Source organism: Alexandromys fortis, unplaced genomic scaffold (genome assembly GCF_014885135.2).
Source record: "Alexandromys fortis isolate MF-2015 unplaced genomic scaffold, M_Fortis_MF-2015_v1.1 scaffold_44, whole genome shotgun sequence".
Lineage (NCBI taxonomy): Eukaryota > Metazoa > Chordata > Mammalia > Rodentia > Cricetidae > Alexandromys > Alexandromys fortis.
In genome coordinates, this window is record NW_026067921.1 from 10,100,624 (window position 1) to 10,118,134 (window position 17,511).

At 53.7% G+C, this 17,511-nt stretch overlaps 1 protein-coding gene across 2 annotated transcripts; it reads left to right on the forward strand.

Moving 5' to 3' along the window:
- The first annotated feature begins 358 nt into the window (after positions 1-358).
- Impdh1 (inosine monophosphate dehydrogenase 1) lies at positions 359-17,195 on the forward strand. Of its 2 annotated transcripts, none has more exons than XM_050141670.1 (15): positions 359-603; positions 4,415-4,516; positions 7,362-7,410; positions 9,610-9,711; positions 9,809-9,883; positions 10,292-10,498; positions 10,645-10,732; positions 12,102-12,301; positions 12,918-13,008; positions 13,203-13,298; positions 14,317-14,460; positions 14,570-14,714; positions 14,983-15,126; positions 15,236-15,319; positions 16,429-17,195. In XM_050141670.1, exons 1-15 carry the CDS (start codon positions 434-436, stop codon positions 16,448-16,450), a joined length of 1,719 nt encoding a protein of 572 aa, XP_049997627.1. In that variant the 5' UTR covers positions 359-433; the 3' UTR covers positions 16,451-17,195. The 2 variants fall into 2 exon arrangements, with proteins under 2 accessions (XP_049997627.1, XP_049997628.1); XM_050141671.1 differs by having other exon boundaries at positions 4,418-4,516.
- The last annotated feature ends 316 nt before the right edge of the window (positions 17,196-17,511 follow it).

The following is a 17,511-nucleotide window of genomic DNA, read 5'->3' on the forward strand; positions in this document are numbered from 1 at the left end:
CTTACCCAGGACTGCAGGCTCTGATTGGAAGCGCTCCAAGACGACTAAGAATTCTCAGCCTGGTGTTTGCCCTCCTTTTCCTCCGATGAGGCAAGGAGAAACTAGAAGGTCCAAGAGGGTATTCAGGAGGTCCTCTTCAGTTGGGTTCTTAGAGAACACATACTCTGCTCCACCTAGCCATCTGCCCACCTACTTTTAGCCTCTGCGGTAGCGTGTAGGGAAGGGGCAGAGTGTGGTGTCAAGGGCGGAGCCGGGTGAACTCCAGGACCCCTCAACTAGCTCCACCCGAGCCCCGCCCCAAACAGCCAGCTCCGCCTCTTGCAGCAGGCCCCGCCCCCTCCGGGGCGGAACTGAGGCTCTTATTGCCCAACCTGGCCCGGGAGCCTCCACGCGGAGAGGCTCCCGCCGCCCAGAGCTGCGGCCTCCGCATGGCATGGAGGAGACTCTCTCACCCCCACCGGAGTCCGGGCTGCTCTCGCCGCTGCTGCAGGGAGGCGGAGCCGCCGCTGCTCCAGAGCCGGGAGCCCGGCAACACCCGGGACATGAGACCGCGGCGCAGCGGTACAACGCCCGCCTGCTGCAGGCCGGCTACGAGCCCGAGAGGTGACGCCCAGGGCAAAGCGCGCGGGCGCATCCGGGGCGGGCGGCAGAGGAGGGCGCGGCAGCTCCGGGAGACCCGGTGGCGCTGCGGGGGAGGCCAGGAGCTGGTCCCCTCCACCTCCTGCACCTCTAACTTCCCCAGACGCAGTTAGACTGCGATAACACCCGACTCTGGCTGGGGAATTCAGGCGGACACTGTGCAAACAGTTCGGTGCTACGTTACTCCGGGGAGCAGGGGAGATGAGGGCGCAGGTTGTTCTGTCGTTCCCTAAAATTTTATCTCGGGATCCGACCTAGACTGCACACTCAGCGACGTTTGGTGCAAGTGGCTCTGACCTCTGGGGTCCAAATAGGGCTTGTAGGAGTCCCGACCCAACCTTGCTTCCTGCTCAGCTCTTCTTCCTAGAACTGTCTTCAGTAGGTGTGGGTGTCCGGATTGAGTGTCTCCCTAGGACTAGGTGAAAGTACTTGCTCTTCCTCACCCAGGCACTGAGATCAATGAGGCTGTAGTTGCTCATTACCTTAAAAGACTCGGGACCCCCATGCAGGGGTCTGGAAAACAGTGGAGGAGGGTCGCTGAAGAGAGTGGGGTCAGTGAACTGGGCCTCAAAGGAACTAGCTGGAAAAAAAGAGGCAGCGACTAACTAATCTCTGGATTGTATCGCAGTTTGAATTGCAATCCTACTGTCTTTCCGGTCCAGGGGATTTGGACTTCTTTCTCTACCCCATCTGCTGGTGCTCAGCAGCTCGGGGAGGTGACCTGGCAGCTGGGCTTTGCGGGGAGGGTGGTCTGGGGAATTGGCCAGGTAGCTCTGCCCAGGGTCTGGAGGCTTATATAAGAACTTTTAACGGCTTTAAGGGTTGTTAAGTCCAGCCCCTCTTGCCGTTGCAGGCTGGCTCTTTAGAATTAACTTAGGCTTAGGCAACCCCCATCCGTTTTTCTATAATAGAAATCTAGGTGGGCAGGGCTTGAGGTTATTGAGGTGCCACGGCGCGAGAGGAAGCACGCCAAGGCACTTGGGTGCTTGAGAGAAGCAGTGCTCGAATTGTAGAATGTTATTTCAGAGATCAGACCTCGGCCCCTCAGACGCATCCCTTTTGGGCTAGTGCCAACTCCACACCCTCCTACCTCCCACCCACCCACTTAGACTCAGCAGAGCCTATGTAAACCTAAAAGCCCTAGCCAGGCAGTATGAGATTCAAAACCTATTGGCCAGACCACCGTCTGCCTCCACCAACCTGGAGCTGTAGGAAGAGGCAAGGGTTCTATGAGAAGTGCTGGGCTTGAATCCAGTGTCACTGCTCTCTGGCTTGAACTCGGGTGATCCATGTCCCTTTATCCCAGCTTAACAAGGCTAAATGTTGTCATTACCTTTTCTCCCCTAAATGTGTTTTGAAATCTCTTTCCTCTAAAACAATCTCAGATCAGATAGAGTCCTCTGGGCTGCCTGCCTGAACTTCAGTGCCCTGCTGGACACTATTCCCCTATTCCCCTGAGCAGCTGGCTTGGACCTGCCCCCTGCCCTTGAAGCTGTGAGGTTGGGAGTCTCGAGGGACCAGCTGCCCTTCCTTGCTCTGAAGAGGCCCCACTGGTTGCCTGGTGTCTCCTCCCCATGGAGGAAGCAGCTGGGGAATTGCAGGAAGAGGGAGGAGGGAACCCAGAGGGATGGATTAAGTCTCTAGAAAAGGACAGCCTAACCCAGCCTTGAGCCCAGCAGCTTAAAGTAATGAAGAGCTCTGACATAGGTCAAAGCAGGAGGGAGGATGGGGCCCTGAAGTCTGTAATCACTGCGAAGGTGACCCTCCCCATAGCTTAGCTTGCCAGCCTCTTCTTCTGGGGCCCAAAGTCCTAGACTGGGGCAGATGTCACATCAAAGTTACCTGAGATGGTAGAACCCAGCTGCTCTTCTGGGCCCCAGCCTTGGCTGAACCTGAACCAGAACCAGTCTTGACTCATGCTATAGGGAACAGCTACCCCACGGCAGGCTCCTTAGAAACCCAGAGAGACCACTGGGACAGGCCATGCTTAGAGCCTCTGACTGACATAGTGGCTATTTCTTTTATGCCCAGGAAGGGCAGTTCAGAATGACGAGCATGCATCCTCCGGCTGATGCCACTGTTCTTACCCCTGGTAGCCAGTGAGAGGGTCTAGTGCTGGCTCCCTATATGTCCTGGGCTTCTAGAGTAAGTCTCTGAGTGCTGGAGAATCAGCATTCCTGGCAAGTGGATACCAATACCTACTTTGCTAAGAACTCCAGTGGTGGTCTCTCCTTTCTGGTGGCTCAAGGGCCTTTGGGCTCCATTGGTGAAGAGGGAAGATTGGGGTCTGTTATACTCCCCCCCCCCCCCCCAGAAGACATCCGCCAATCTTCTGTAATACTTTGAGCTCTCTGGGAGACTTTTCTTTCCCTCTGCACATGGATGGAACAGCCCATGTTTTCCTGGCAGGGTCTCGGGGGAGGGGGGACATCACTGGGGAGGCTGGGCACCCTAGAGAACCTGGTAACTTGGAAGCCAGTGCTCCCCTGGGCCTGGCTGTCAACACACTGTTGAGAGGTAAACAAATCCAGCCTTCCTGGGATGGGGAGTAAAGGAGCCACACAGCCCTCAAGGCAGGGAGTAGAGTGTCGCCTTTCCACCTAGTTTTGGTGGAACTTTTGGGACCTTCAGGAGGACAGGTTAGCGGCTGGTGGAAGCTATTGATCTGCGAGTAACAGTGGCCGCTCTGGCAACTTCTACCTTCCTCTACGTGAATAGATTTGCCTCCCAATCTTATTGTCTCTCAGACTGAAATCTGGGTCTTGCTGGCCACCCAGAACTGACCACCAAAGTTCTGTAGCAATTTTTTTTAATTGCCTGCCTCTGTCTGTCTTTGTATGCATACTTGTTTATGCCATGGCCCCAAAACCTTTGAGCCTTCCCTGGCATTCCACTCCACATTGCTATCTCAAATTAAAACGAACTTTCTAGACTTACCTGGATCTAGACCTTTCAGGAACTGAGGATGAGTGCAGTGTGTGTGTAGTCGGACTGAGAATAGAGCCCTTCCCCTTCTGAGCTGAGAGGAGACCCAATAATTGTCCATTACTAGATTGTGGGGCATATGTGCTCCTTTATGAAAAATACTTTGAAGACTGCAGCGGCCTCTCAAATGTCAAGAGTGTCATTGCTAAGAAATGCTTGCTTCTTAGGAATTGCATGGGGTCGGAGCATCTATGTGTTGGGGAATTGTAAGTTCCCACTGATATTTCAGGGTGCTAGGATTTTAGCAGGATTGGGAGAATGAATACTGGGGAAAGGCAGAACCATGTTAGACGTACCCTCCCCCACCCCTGGTCCCATTGTAGGTAATGGGAAACTACTCCTGCTGCATGCAGCTCTGTGGCCCGAGGGGCCCAGACTAGGGGTGAACCCTGTGAGGTACATTACTGGGGTTCTAGGGTACATGTTGAAGAGCAGCGAAGGGGGCGTGTCTCCGCTTGGCTTGCTGTCCCCTCTTTCTCTGGCCCTACATCCTCCCGCAACTCCGGCCCTGATCGCCAGAGTCGAGGTGCTATTGCGGGTGATTGGCTTGAGTGCAGCAGCCGGGGTGAGCCGGGCTGGGCCTTTGTGCGACGAGGGGCGGAGGCACGGTCCCCGAAGGAGGGGCTGGAGGAGAGGGCGGTGCCCGGGGCGTCCCTCCGCAGCCGCAGCCCCCGCCCCCGGCCCACGGCAGCAGCGTGGCCTTGGTGCGCGTCAGCAGCAGCAGCCAGCAGAGGCAGTGGCAGCGGGGTGGCCCGCGGGGGTGTTTATGTCGGGTCGCGGTGTCTCTCAGCAGCATGGCGGACTACCTGATCAGCGGCGGCACCGGCTACGTTCCCGAGGATGGGCTCACCGCGCAGCAGCTCTTCGCCAACGCTGATGGCCTCACCTACAAGTAAGCACAGGGATTGGCCCCACCTGGGTGCGCGCACCTCAGCTCTCTGGCCTCCGCCCCACACGTGCACGGCTGTCTCTCGCTGACGCCCTGATGCCCTCGCCCAATAAGAGTGACTTGGGGCCAGTGGGGGGCTGGGCAAGGGAAGGAAGGAGGCTCGCGCCAAGAATTGTGAGGGACGTGGCACAGCGACATCACCGCCCAAGGAGCCTTGACTGATAACTGGCTAGATCCGAGGCCACCCTGCCCCCTTGCTATTCTCCTGAGCATCTTGGCCATCCTGGAGAGGCCTTAGGACCTGCAGGAAAAACGAGAAGTGGCCATTCCAGGGATACTCTAACCAGCATGATCCAGGAAGCTTTTCTCCCTCAAGCCTCACTGTGAAAGCAGGGAGGTACCAGGATCCTATCTCAGGCAGCTGGTTGAATAATGACCCCTGAAGGGGCCCTATTGGGCAGTAGGATGGCCCTTTCTTCCCATGTCCAGCTCAGCCCTCCTTCCACTTGGGCTTTTACCTGCCCGCAGGTTGGGACTGGTGCCCTTCATGAATATTCCGTGCCTACCCCTCTAGCCCACTCCACGTGGCATACTGGAGAAAGATAGAGACCTACCTGTCTGCCTCAAGCTTAGTTTGCATTTTCCTGTGGGCCCTAGGCCAGTTCTCCCTGCAGGCCTGGCACTAACTGTGCCTCCTGGCTGCAGGACGATGTCCCTGCCAGGAAGGAGCTTCAGAGCCCTTGATTGGGGCAGCACAGTGGTGCTGGAGTGCCGGTGGTGTCTGTGGCCTGTCGCTTGTCATCTCCATCCTGGCTTTTAAGCATTCCTGTTTTAGCAGGCAATTTCCCTGTCACTCCCGGAGAGGGTGCCCTCCTGCCTGCCCACAGGTGAGGGATGATTATATCTAGGAAATGCCTGTGAGCCACAGAAGGAAATGGGCCACCAAGGGAGGTCAACGCGGGATAAAATTTCTTTGCTGCTTTGGTGGTCTTTGATGATGAAAGAGGGGCTAGCTGTTTGATAGGATTTTTACTAGTCTCCTAGGGAAGTTTGTAGGGGAACTCGGTTTCTTTCTAGGCCTGACAGCAAGTTAATTGCATTACTCCTGTCTGCCCTGTGGCTTTTGTTTGCTGCACAGGAAGGGCCTCCTGCTTTGCTGAGCTGGACTCAGAGTGTTCCCGAAGTGTGTGGCATTCGCTTGGGAGTGTGTCCATCAAGGCTTGCTATGACTCCAGGAAGACTCTGCCCGTAGCATCATCGGCCTGTGGCAGTGTGTACCTAATGTACCATACAGGCCTGTTCTTCCGCCCTAGGCTTTACTTGACTGTTACCACATTCACGTTGACAGCTGCCTTTCTCTGGCTGGTCCTCGTTGTGTGGACTTCTGGCTGTCCTTTCCCATGTATGTTGGTTGCTCCTGTCCAAGTGTCAGAACATGCCCTGAGCTCAACTCTCTGGGGTCCCTCCAGCTGCTGTGAACCTTGTGTGCCTCAGCCGCCCCCACCCTATGTGTGCTGGGATGTTTAGCTTGTGCTGGGTTGGGTTGTGCTCGGGTCATGTTGACTGCAAACTTATGTTCAGATGCTGTGTTTTCTTTTTGTCCTGGAGGGTTGGGAATCAAACCTAGGACCTTGCATTTAATAGGCAAATGCTCTATCACTCAAGTATGCCATCAACCCAAATTCTCTGTTTTGTTTTGTTTTTGTTTGAAACAGGATCTTGTGTAGCCCCGAGTGGCCTCAACCTCCCTTCTGCCTTTATCTCCCTAAAAGCTGGGATTATTGGAATGAGCCACCACACCACTGTTTTCTGTGTTGAGTTAATATTTTTTTTTTGCCATGAAACATTTATTGAGGGAGAGAGGGAGGAAGAGAGAGAGAGAGAGAGAGAGAGAGAAAGAAGAGATAAAGAGACAGAGAGACACGTGCGCACGCCAAGGAAACAGAAAGGAAAGAAGCTTGAGTTAATATTTGTTTTCATCAGTACTAAGAAGCCTTTTTTTTTTTTTTTTTTGAGACAGGGTCTCCTCATGTACTACTGACTGGTCTGGAATTTACTCTGTAGATTAGGCTGGCCCCAAAACTCGAGACCTATTTGCTTTTGTCCGCATGCTGGATGCTGGGATTAAAGGCATGTATTACCACACCTGTCAAGACAGAAATCTCAAACCAGGCATGATGGCACATACCTGTAATCCCAGCAGGCTGAGGCAGGAGGATCATAAATCAAGATCATTTTAGACAGCATAGTGAAATACTGTTTCAAAAGGGAAAAAGGAAGCCAGGTATGGTGGCACATGTCTATAATTGCATCACTCACAGCAGAGGATGGGCTCAGTATTATCTTTGGCACTATAGCAGAAAACCAGGCCAGCCTGGACTACACAAGACCCTGTCTTTAAAAATAAGCAAAGTGAGGCAGTGGTGGCTTACATCTTTAATCCCAGCACTTGGAGGCAGAGGCAGGAGGATCTCTGTGAGTCCAGGACAGCCAGGGCTGTTAAACAGAGCAACCCTGTCTCAAAAACCCAAAACAAACAACAGATTAAGCAGTCTTCAAAGGCGTTCGTTCTGTCTGCTGTGTGTGACCATATCAGAACTTCTATGTGCTTTCACAACTCTGGGTGACCTGCAGATTCATAGACCTGCCATTTTTGGTTATTGAGCTTGAAGCCATTGGGACATTATGGGGGTATGGTGGGGAAGACTCCTGATGATTGGACAGCAAGGCCAGTGGCTTCCAGCCTCTCTCCTCCTCTACCAGGTCCCCACGCTGCTATTAACTCTAGGATGACAGACAGACCTTTCGGGCCTCCCGCCCACCAGTCTTTCTCATTCTGTCTCCGCAGTGACTTCCTGATCCTCCCAGGATTCATAGACTTCATAGCTGATGAAGTGGTAAGGACCTCTTCCTTTGGCTCAAGGAGGGGGCTGAATTCTTGTTCAAGGGCAGGTTGTGGGAGAGGCTTTCCTTGGGAATGTGCTGGGGCTATTACCCTTATTGTTGTGGGAGGAACTGGCACACGGGGCAAAGGGTTACGGCTGATGGGGCAGAGGCATCTGGGCTTGGGGGAGATCCTGGAGAGTCTTGAGTGGCAGCCTCAGAAAGGCTTAGAGGATGCGCTGTCACCAAAGAAGTTGGAGTGTCGGCTCAGAAGAGGCCCTGTGAGGAGAGGGGTTGGGAGTGGCAGCTTTATTATATAGACAATGAGGATTGGCTGTCGTCTGAAATGCTGAGCAAGGGTTATGCTCTAAAATTATGGGCCCTTTGAATACAGTGTTCAGTGATTGGGCACTGACCCATAACTGGCAAGAGGGTTTGAAGGAGTAGGACTGGGGTGGGGGGATGGGCAGGGAGGACTTTGGACAAGGGAACACAATGCTTTTCTTTCCATGAGGGGCCTACAGTGAGCCAAATCAATGAATAATTGGGCGTCTGAGAAGAGTATGATACAAGTCAGGTTAGGGAACAGTGCAGTGATTCTGTCTTGAGTTCGTGCCCACTTAAAACGCCCATTTCTGTTGTTATTTCTGCTTGTTCTTGTCCGTTCTCACGGAAGGTCTGAGCGTCTGCACACCCCCAGATCGTTCATACATCGAGGAAACTCAGGTTCAGCCTGTGAGGATAGAGCTGACCCAGACAGATTTGGGGCGCGGGCGGGGGGATTTGAGCTATTCTGGGTGTTCTCTTCTGATAGCAATCGGGAAGGCTTCTGGCGCTAGCCTCTTAGGTTAGCAAGTTTACTGCACATCCTGGCTTGGTGCCAGGCTCTGGTCTGGCTGCTTGGAAGGGCTAGCAAGACATCTGCACGGTCGGGAAGGGTCTCCTTGTAGTGTGCCTCTGTCAGGGAGGCGGTGACTGCCTGTGGCATGATGGGAGAGAAAGGTGTGATTTTTCCAGACGTAGGCCCAGGGCCTGCTCATCCTCTGGGATGGACTTCAGGAGCCTGTGAGTCTCAAAAGTTTTCAGAGTCTATTTGGGGGTTTCGGGGTTGGATCAGTAGTTACTGGCCTGAATCTCAGAAAGATCCATGGTCTAACCTTATACACCATGTGTAGGCAGACACCTGAAATTGTATTTGGGAGGGGTGTCTCTTACTCAAAATACTCAAGACCAAATGTTTTTAGATTTTCAGGTTTGATTTTTTTTGGCGGGGTGGGGAGGGAACATGTGCATATGGATAGTGAGAAGTCTTGGGAATGGACCTAAACCTAACCCCAAATTCATGTCTATTGTATACACACCTTACATGCTGCCTGAAGGTAATTTTACACAGTATTTTGTGTGCATTTGAAGGTGACCTGTCATATGAGATCAGGACATGGTACCTGTGATCATGTCAGTCCTCAAACACTTTAGGTTTCGCCGGGCTGTGGTGGCGCACGCCTTTAATCCCAGCACTCGGGAGGCAGAGGCAGGCGGATCTCTGTGAGTTCGAGACCAGCCTGGTCTACAAGAGCTAGTTCCGGGACGGGCACCAAAGCTACAGAGAAACCCTGTCTCGAAAAACCAAAAAAAAAAAAAAAAAAAAGAAAAAACCACTTTAGGTTTTAAAGCACTTTGGATCTGGGATCTTGGGATTAGGGATGTGCATGCTGTGTTAATTATCCTGACCTTTGTCTTGAGTTCTAGACCCTTAGCCATTAATGTTCCTACATGGCTAACAGTGCCTTCCTGAGCCTCCCTTTGCCACCAGCCCTTGTCACCTAAAACTCACTCACTGTGCCCCTAGGCCTCCCCTCCCCCTCTGTCTCTCCCCACCCCCTTCCCTCTCCTCTTTACTATTCTTTTTGGTCTCATATAGTCCAGGGTGGCCTGGAATTCAATATTAGTCAAGGCTAGCCTTGAACTCCTTTTCTTCCTGCCTCCTCGTGGCATTATGGACCTGGTATTTGTGGCTTTCATCTCAACTGAAGCGACCTTGTCCGTGTGCCTCACGTCTCCTGTCTGTCTTTCCAAGTGGAATGGTCAGCTCCCTGAGAGCTGTACCGTTCACTGCTGTGCCCCCAGGGCCTGTCCTATGCAGGATACAGATGCTGGTGAATATTTGTTCAGTGCTTATCAAACCCTTCAATGGACCATGCTTCCATCCTTAGGACCTAACGTCAGCCCTGACCCGGAAGATCACACTGAAGACACCGCTGATCTCTTCCCCCATGGACACCGTGACAGAGGCTGACATGGCCATTGCGATGGCTGTGAGTCTCTTGCCTGGGTGGGGACTGAACAGGAATGGGCTGTGCAGCACAGAGGAGGCTAGCCCTTGGCTCTTACCATGCTTCCTTTCTGTACCAGCTCATGGGAGGAATTGGTTTCATTCACCACAACTGTACCCCAGAGTTCCAGGCCAATGAAGTACGGAAGGTCAAGGCAAGTATTGGTCCCATCCTCAAAAAGATGCATCCTAGCCGGGCGACGGTGGCGCACGCCTTTAATCCCAGCACTCGGGAGGCAGAGCCAGGCGGATCTCTGTGAGTTCGAGACCAGCCTGGTCTACAAGAGCTAGTTCCGGGACGGGCTCCAAAGCCACAGAGAAACCCTGTCTCAAAAAACAAAAAAAAAAACAACAACAAAAAAAGATGCATCCTGCTTCATCCTTTAGCTAGCTGATGTGGGTCTTAGGTGCCCTTCCTCACAATGGAATATGGGCTCAGCCCTCCTCTTTACCCTGTTGAGAGGCTCTGGCTTCTCAGTGGTACACCAGGGTCCCCTTTGTCCTTTGTGGCCAGGCTACACGCCACCTCTGGATTTCTTGCAGCTCTTTTCTTCTGCCTACAGAAGTTTGAACAAGGTTTCATCACAGACCCTGTGGTCCTGAGCCCTTCACATACCGTGGGTGACGTTCTGGAGGCCAAGATACGACATGGCTTCTCTGGCATCCCTATCACCGCTACGGGCACCATGGGTAGCAAGCTGGTGGGCATCGTTACCTCCCGAGACATCGACTTCCTTGCCGAGAAGGACCACACCACTCTCCTCAGTGAGGTGCTTGCAGGGCAGGGCATAAGCAACACAGAGGGAACTCTACCCTCAGGGGTCCCAGACTCATGCCTGTGACCGGGGACCATAGGGAGGCCTGGCTCCTTCTCTCTCACCTGCCAACCTGCAGGCAAATGTTCCTGGCCCCACAGGTGATGACGCCACGGATCGATCTGGTGGTGGCTCCAGCAGGTGTGACATTGAAAGAGGCAAATGAGATCCTGCAGCGCAGCAAGAAAGGTACCAGGGAGTTGACATCCCAGCCCCACTTCCTCTACAGTAGGACTTTCATTGTTTCTCAGTCTTTCAGGTTAGCCCAGTAATGGCACTAGGTCATGGGAAAAGCTGGAATAAGCCTAGGCAGCCTGGACCAGGATTCCTGATACTCTGCTACTGGCTTACAGAAACGCATTCCTAATTCAGTGTCTTCTCAGTATGATTTACCCAACTAGTCCTGAGAGGTGCTTGTCATAGCAAAAGAGCTTTCTCTTCTAGGGAAGCCTGGGAAAGGGTTGAGGTTGTTGTGGTCCAGAGGCAGAGTTTGCATCTAACCTGGGTGGTCCTGGTTCCATCCTTAACAAAATCAAGATCTGGGGAGTGCCTCTTTCTGCACCCCCCATCCTGTGTAAGGAGTCAGTTGTATGTGAGATCCAGCAAGGTGGATCAGTGGGTGAGGACACTTGCCCCCAAGTCCGATGGCCTGAGTTCTGTCCCAGGAACCCATGTGTCAGAAGGAGGGAACCAACTCTGGCAAGTTCTCTGAACTCCACGTATGCAACATAGCATGCATGCACAGTTTAAAAAGGACTTACACACAGGAGCATGGTGTGGTGGCTCATGCCTGTATTCTCAATACTTCAGAGAGAGAAGCAGTAGGATTTTGAGTTCAAGGCTACATGATAAGGCCTTGCCTCAAAAAATTTACCCATTTAACCAGGCATGGTGGCATGTGCCCTTAATCCCAGCACTCTGGATACAGAAGCAGGTGGATATCTCTGTAACTTTGAGGACAGCCTGGTCTACATCCTGAGTCCTAGGACAGCCAAAGCTACATAGTGAGACTCTGTGTCAAAAAAAAAAAAGAAAAAAAAAAAAAGAAAAGAAAAGAAAGAAAGAGAGAAAGAAAAGAAAACAAGGCAGGTAAAAGAAAAAAATTACCAATTGGCTTCTTTGGGAACATTCTGCAGTTAAATTTACTTGATAGGGAAGTTGTTTGTGTGACTTTCACTACATCCCTGGGGACTATTTCTTCCCAGGTCCCCAGTAGAGAATTCTTTGTGGTTTGTAATAGGCAGGGTGGATCCCATGTCCCTCCCTCAGGGCAGTCTCCCATAGTTCCTTGTCTGGGTATTTTGTGCTGTGACCTGGCCCAGATGGTGGAATATTGCCATGGGTCAGTGGTCAGGACAGCATCCAGGCACCAGGACAGGAAGAGCCTTAGGAACTTGCTTGCTTGGGGGAAGGTTCTTTGCTTCCCATCCCTTGGGAAGAGGTCTAGAGGTGGGTGCTGTCACCTAGTGTCTGATTTAGGTACTTCAGTGGTCTCTGATTCCATTTTCATCCCATCCTCCTAGCCACCCAACACCGGCTTCTCTTTCCTCCTGGTTAGGGAAGCTACCCATAGTCAACGACCAAGATGAGCTGGTAGCCATCATCGCCCGCACAGACCTGAAGAAGAACAGAGACTACCCTCTGGCCTCCAAGGACTCCCACAAACAGCTGTTGTGTGGGGCAGCTGTGGGCACCCGCGAAGATGACAAATACCGCCTGGACCTGCTCACTCAGGCTGGCGCTGACGTCATTGTACTAGTAAGGAGGTGGTGGGCTCCTCTGTATCGGGCTTGTGAGTCCTATGCACCGCTGTTGAGCCCCCCCCCCCACCCCACTTTTCTTTCTCTCTGTTTCTCTGGTGTCAGAATTAGGAGACTCGTAGAGCCCAGAACAACTGTGCTCTGCCTGCAAGGGCTTTCCTCACAAAAAAGTTTATTTACCTTATATAATTACAAGCCACATTCACTGAGAAGTCCCCGCCTGCCAGGCCCTGAGCGGAACTTTACAGATGCTCACTTGTTTATTTTTGCAGCCGCTCTTTGAGGTTGCAACTGCCGTTCCCAGTCTTAGATGACAAAACTGAGACCCAGAGGAGTTCAGTGATGTCACTTGGCTTCTGCTATCTGTTTGTCGTGGGAACGGACTCGTGCAGAAAGCGGGAATGGGCTGCACCTGTGAGTCAACGGCGGGTGCTTGCCAAACTTTATGACAGGCGAAGCAGGCCCTTCTGAGAGACTCCACTAAGAGTTGTCAAGTAACTTTGCAGAAAGAGAATGACGACTTTGGTTCCTGATTCCTCTGATTGCAGTGGTCTAGCCTCCTGCAGTGAGGGGGCTTGGCTGTCTAGCCTGAGCTCTTCTGTCCCTGTTTACAGGATTCATCCCAGGGGAACTCAGTGTACCAGATCGCCATGGTGCACTATATCAAGCAGAAGTACCCCCACCTGCAGGTGATTGGGGGAAATGGTGAGTACAGGGTAACCCTTCTCCGTTCTTCAGAACTCCCAGGTAGTGACTTTGTTCCAGGCAAAGGGGTTGAGGGTAGGATGGGCCTGGCCCAGCACTTTAGGTTGGGGAAGGTAGAGGGGTATCCTAGGATGTTCCTGGGCAGGGTGGGGACACCAGCCTCACGTTCTTCTTTCTGCTTCTTCCATCCCCAGTGGTGACAGCAGCCCAGGCCAAGAACTTGATTGATGCTGGTGTGGATGGGCTTCGTGTGGGCATGGGCTGTGGCTCTATCTGCATCACCCAGGAAGGTGGGTACCCATAGGGGAAGAAGGAAGGCCTGCCGTGTAGAACCCCCCCTTGTCCATGATGACCCCACACCTCACTTTTGCTCTGTAGGTATATGAGTATCTGCCCCAGTAGGCCTTTCTCAGGAGGTCGGTTCAGGATGACCTGCTTTACCTGTCTTGGAGTAGTTGTAGGAAGAGGCAGGTGGTGTAGACAGGGCATGTGGGTTTTGGGGGTGGACCAACCTGCTTTCCAGACCTGATTGCGGAGATTATGTCTGGAGGTCCAGGGTTGGGGTGACACTTTTCTATAAGGTGTGTGTTGGAAGACAGCTGAGGGCTCGGATTGCCTTTATGACCAGATCATGCCTAAGGCATGAAGAAAACATGTCTGTGAACATGCAGGGCGATTAGAAACCCACACTGTCATGTGTGGTAGTCAAGTGGAACCCCCAAGGGAGGAGGGGGAGGGTAGGAGGGAGGGAAGAAATAGGAGAGCAAAACCAAAGGAGGCGTAAGAACCCAGCTCTGGGGGGCTGGAGAGATAGCTCAGTGGTTAAGAGCATTGCTCTTCCAAAGGTCCTGAGTTCAATTCCCGGCAACCACATGGTGGCCCACAACCATCTGAAATGAGGTCTGGTGCCCTCTTCTGGCCTGCAGACGTACACACAGACAGAATATTGATACATAATAAATAAATAAATATTAAAAAAACAAAAAAGAACCCAGCTCTGGTATTGGCTGCTGGTGCAGAGGGCTCCTTCACGGGAGCTGTGCCTTCCCAGCAGCTGATGCTGGAGGCCAGCGGTCTAGTGGTCCTGTTTTCTGGAGGCTGGCACTGATCCCCCGTTCCACATCCCCTGTGATACTGGCGGTAGGTGGCTTAGGCACCTAGAACGACATTTCCCCCGCTGCTACTGTTCAGTCCTGCCTTAGGCCTCAGAAGCACCATCTCCCCCCATCCCTTCTCCGTTAGTGGTGATTGACACAAGGGGAAAGGAGCGCTGACTCACGTCTGTCCTGTGCATCCCACTTTCTCCAGTGATGGCCTGCGGCCGACCCCAGGGCACTGCTGTCTACAAGGTGGCTGAGTATGCCCGGCGCTTTGGGGTGCCAGTCATAGCTGATGGTGGCATCCAGACCGTGGGCCACGTGGTCAAGGCCCTGGCCCTCGGAGCCTCCACAGGTGAGGAGGGGGCACCTAGGATTGGGCAGTTGGGGCTGGGAGCCAGTGGGACAGCTGGAATCCTGTGGAGGAGGAGGAGGCATTCATCTCTCAACCCTGACCTCTGTAGTGATGATGGGCTCCCTGCTGGCCGCCACCACGGAGGCCCCTGGCGAATACTTCTTCTCAGATGGAGTGAGGCTTAAGAAGTACCGGGGCATGGGTTCCCTAGACGCCATGGAAAAGAGCAGCAGTAGCCAGAAACGATACTTCAGGTTTGTTCTCCTGCACGCCCCTTGACCTCAGGTGGCAGCTACCCCAGGGTCCCCAGTGTTAGAAGCTTCTGCACATGCGTAAGTGGCAGACGCAGCCTGACCTGACCAGAGCCTGGGGTTCTTGGCCTGGAGGCCACATTGTCTCTGTTGTTGCCTAGTATGTGGCTGTGACCACTGTGGGGATCCTCCTGGGCAGCACCCTGGAGAGAGAGGGTGGGGTCCTCTGAGCCTTGGGCTGCTGGGCTCAGCCTCCCCACCCTCCTTGCAGCGAGGGGGATAAGGTGAAGATCGCACAGGGTGTCTCAGGCTCCATCCAGGATAAAGGCTCCATTCAGAAGTTTGTGCCCTACCTCATAGCGGGGATCCAGCATGGCTGCCAGGATATTGGGGCCCAAAGCCTGTCTGTCTTGCGGTGAGTGTTGTAACTTGAGGGGGCAGTAGAGGGACTTGGGAGGTTTCCCTCATTCCTCCTCTTTTCTTTCTGGGACACTCCTGACCTATTCCGTCTGCCTGCCTCCCAGATCCATGATGTACTCAGGAGAGCTCAAGTTTGAGAAGCGGACTGTGTCGGCCCAGATAGAGGGTGGCGTGCACGGCCTACACTCGTAAGTCGGTAGCCTCTGCTGGTGCTGGGTTGGGCAGGTTCAAAGCCCAAAGGTTCCAGGGGACACGTGAACTTTCTGTCACCCTGTCTACAGGGCCCAGTTCACCCTGGAACCTTGTCATGGAGCCCTTATTCAGGCTGACGGCTAGCCCTGCCCAGGCTCCTTAGATCTTGCTTGCTCAGGAAGCTTGGTGGCTAGTAGCCGGGGCTGGTAGTGCTGGGCTCTTGCTGGTGGCAGCCCCAGGCAGGCAGGCAGGCAGGCAGAAAATGGGGGCATGAGCCCTCTGGTGGGGAGATGGGCAGAGAGACAGATGCCAGGCCCAGTGCTGGTGTGACTGTGGGTTGGGGGCCGAGCTAGTTGGCAGCAGTAGTTGTAGGCATGCAGCCCGCCCTGGTCAAGAGGACGCATCTCCCTAAGCGTAGGCGGGCATCTAACTTGTCTCTCTTTCTGCCCTACCCTCCCGTAGCTATACCTTTCTGCCGTGTAAGTAACTGCGCTGCCGGGGCCAGGCGTAGAATAGAGCAGGGGCAGTCTGGGTGGGCCGTGGGCTGGAAGAATGGGAATTGGGTGGGAAGTAATGCTGGAGCGTAATCACGGGGCATAGACCCAGTTGGACCCTTCTGGTCCTAATTTCCAGATGGTGGAGGTCACCACTGTCCCTCATCCAACCAAAACATAAATCTCATTTCGAGGTGCCGAGAGATACCTATGATACCAGGCCTGGGGCTACCCCATTATGAGAGGCCTGAGTCACCATTCATGGGGGGGCACAGCGGAAACTGGGCACAGTGGCTGAGCTAGTTGAAGTCTGCTCCATGAGGACGGCTTTGCTTTCCTGAGCTGCCTCTTCCTCCTGGGCACCAAGGGCAGTCCACTCAGGTGTGGCAGTGGCTGGAAGGAGCGTAGCTTTCTCTGGGACTGGCATGGTTTTTCACGGAGCCCTGGCCAAAGGAAGACAGAGGTCCAGGTCCACCTCTGCCTCTTCTGGCCCCCTGGCTGAGAGGCGAGCCCTCTTGCCCCTTGCCCTCTCCCAAATCTTGGGCAAGAGGACGCTGGGAAGGGAGTAGGACTTCACACCTTCTTAGTTCCTGCTCACTTTGCCTTCACAGTTACGAGAAGCGGCTGTACTGAGGACAGCAGTGGAGGCCAAGGCGGTGGAGGGAGCGAACCGCAGGGCCCCACTCCCGGAACAGCCTCCCTTCATAACTGAGCGGTCCACGGATTTGCACTACGGGTTCCCCGGTTCTTTTCCAGGGAGAGGAGTGGAGTCCCTGAGGGGACTGTGGCCCCTCTCTGGGCAACCCCACAGTCAGGTAGCTCCCTGTGCCAGGCTGCCCCATGAGATCATCTGGGCTCCCTCTTCTTCAGCCCCTTGAGCCCAGCCAGCCTTGGCTCTCAGGCCCTGTGCCTGCCTCAGGTCTTTCTCGCTGCAGTCTGCTCTGGCCTAATGTCTAACTCTGACCCCTGGGGAAGGTGGTTCCTCCTGGCTTCTCCTCTAGGGCACCTCTCTTGCTGCCCCCCCCCCCCCAGGAAATGGTGCTCTCCTGACCCTGCCTCTGGCCCACCCCTGGACTGCTGTCCTCAGCCAAGTGGCACTTTGGGTTCCGGACCTAGGCCAGGGGGAGGTCTCTGCCCCCTTCCTCTGGCTTGAGGCTCTCATGGGCCCTCCTTCTCAGCCCGCTACCCACCCCATCTCTGAACCTGGGGAGGGCCTGATGATGACCACCTGCCCTTCATTCCTGACTCACCATAATCCCCAGGTGTACCGTTCCCGCCCTCTCCCCTCAGCTGCAGTTGAAGGCTTTAACTTTGCACACTTTGGGGTCACAATTGCATCATTGTATATTAAATAATCCAAATACATCAGTTATCAATGCCTCCGTCATCCTGTTTCTGTCTTTTGACCACTGGGTGGCTGGCCCCTATCCTGTAGTAACTGGGAAGTCCGTCGGGGCCTGGCCTCTACAGGAAGATGAGGAGCAGAGAGGAGAAGAGGAGGAGAAGATTTGTGATGACTACCAGGGTAGGGTTTCATAGGGCCAGTTGATGATGAGGGTGGGTCATATGATTGCAAGTCTCCCAGGCCTGAGGCAGCCATCCAGAGCTAGCTCCTGCAACTGGGAAATATCACAGAAAGGTTCATCGTAGCTCCTGCTGCAACCTCGAACAGGTGGGGGTACAGTATGGAGGTG

What these genes read in the sequence shown, in the direction of transcription:
- Impdh1 (XM_050141670.1), top strand. Translation starts at nt 434, where the DNA reads ATGGAGGAGACTCTCTCACCCCCACCGGAGTCCGGGCTGCTCTCGCCG. An exon ending in GCTGATGGCCTCACCTACAA is followed by an intron (nt 4,517 to 7,361) that starts GTAAGCACAGGG and finishes CTGTCTCCGCAG; the next exon opens with TGACTTCCTGATCCTCCCAG. An exon ending in ACACCACTCTCCTCAGTGAG is followed by an intron (nt 10,499 to 10,644) that starts GTGCTTGCAGGG and finishes CTGGCCCCACAG; the next exon opens with GTGATGACGCCACGGATCGA.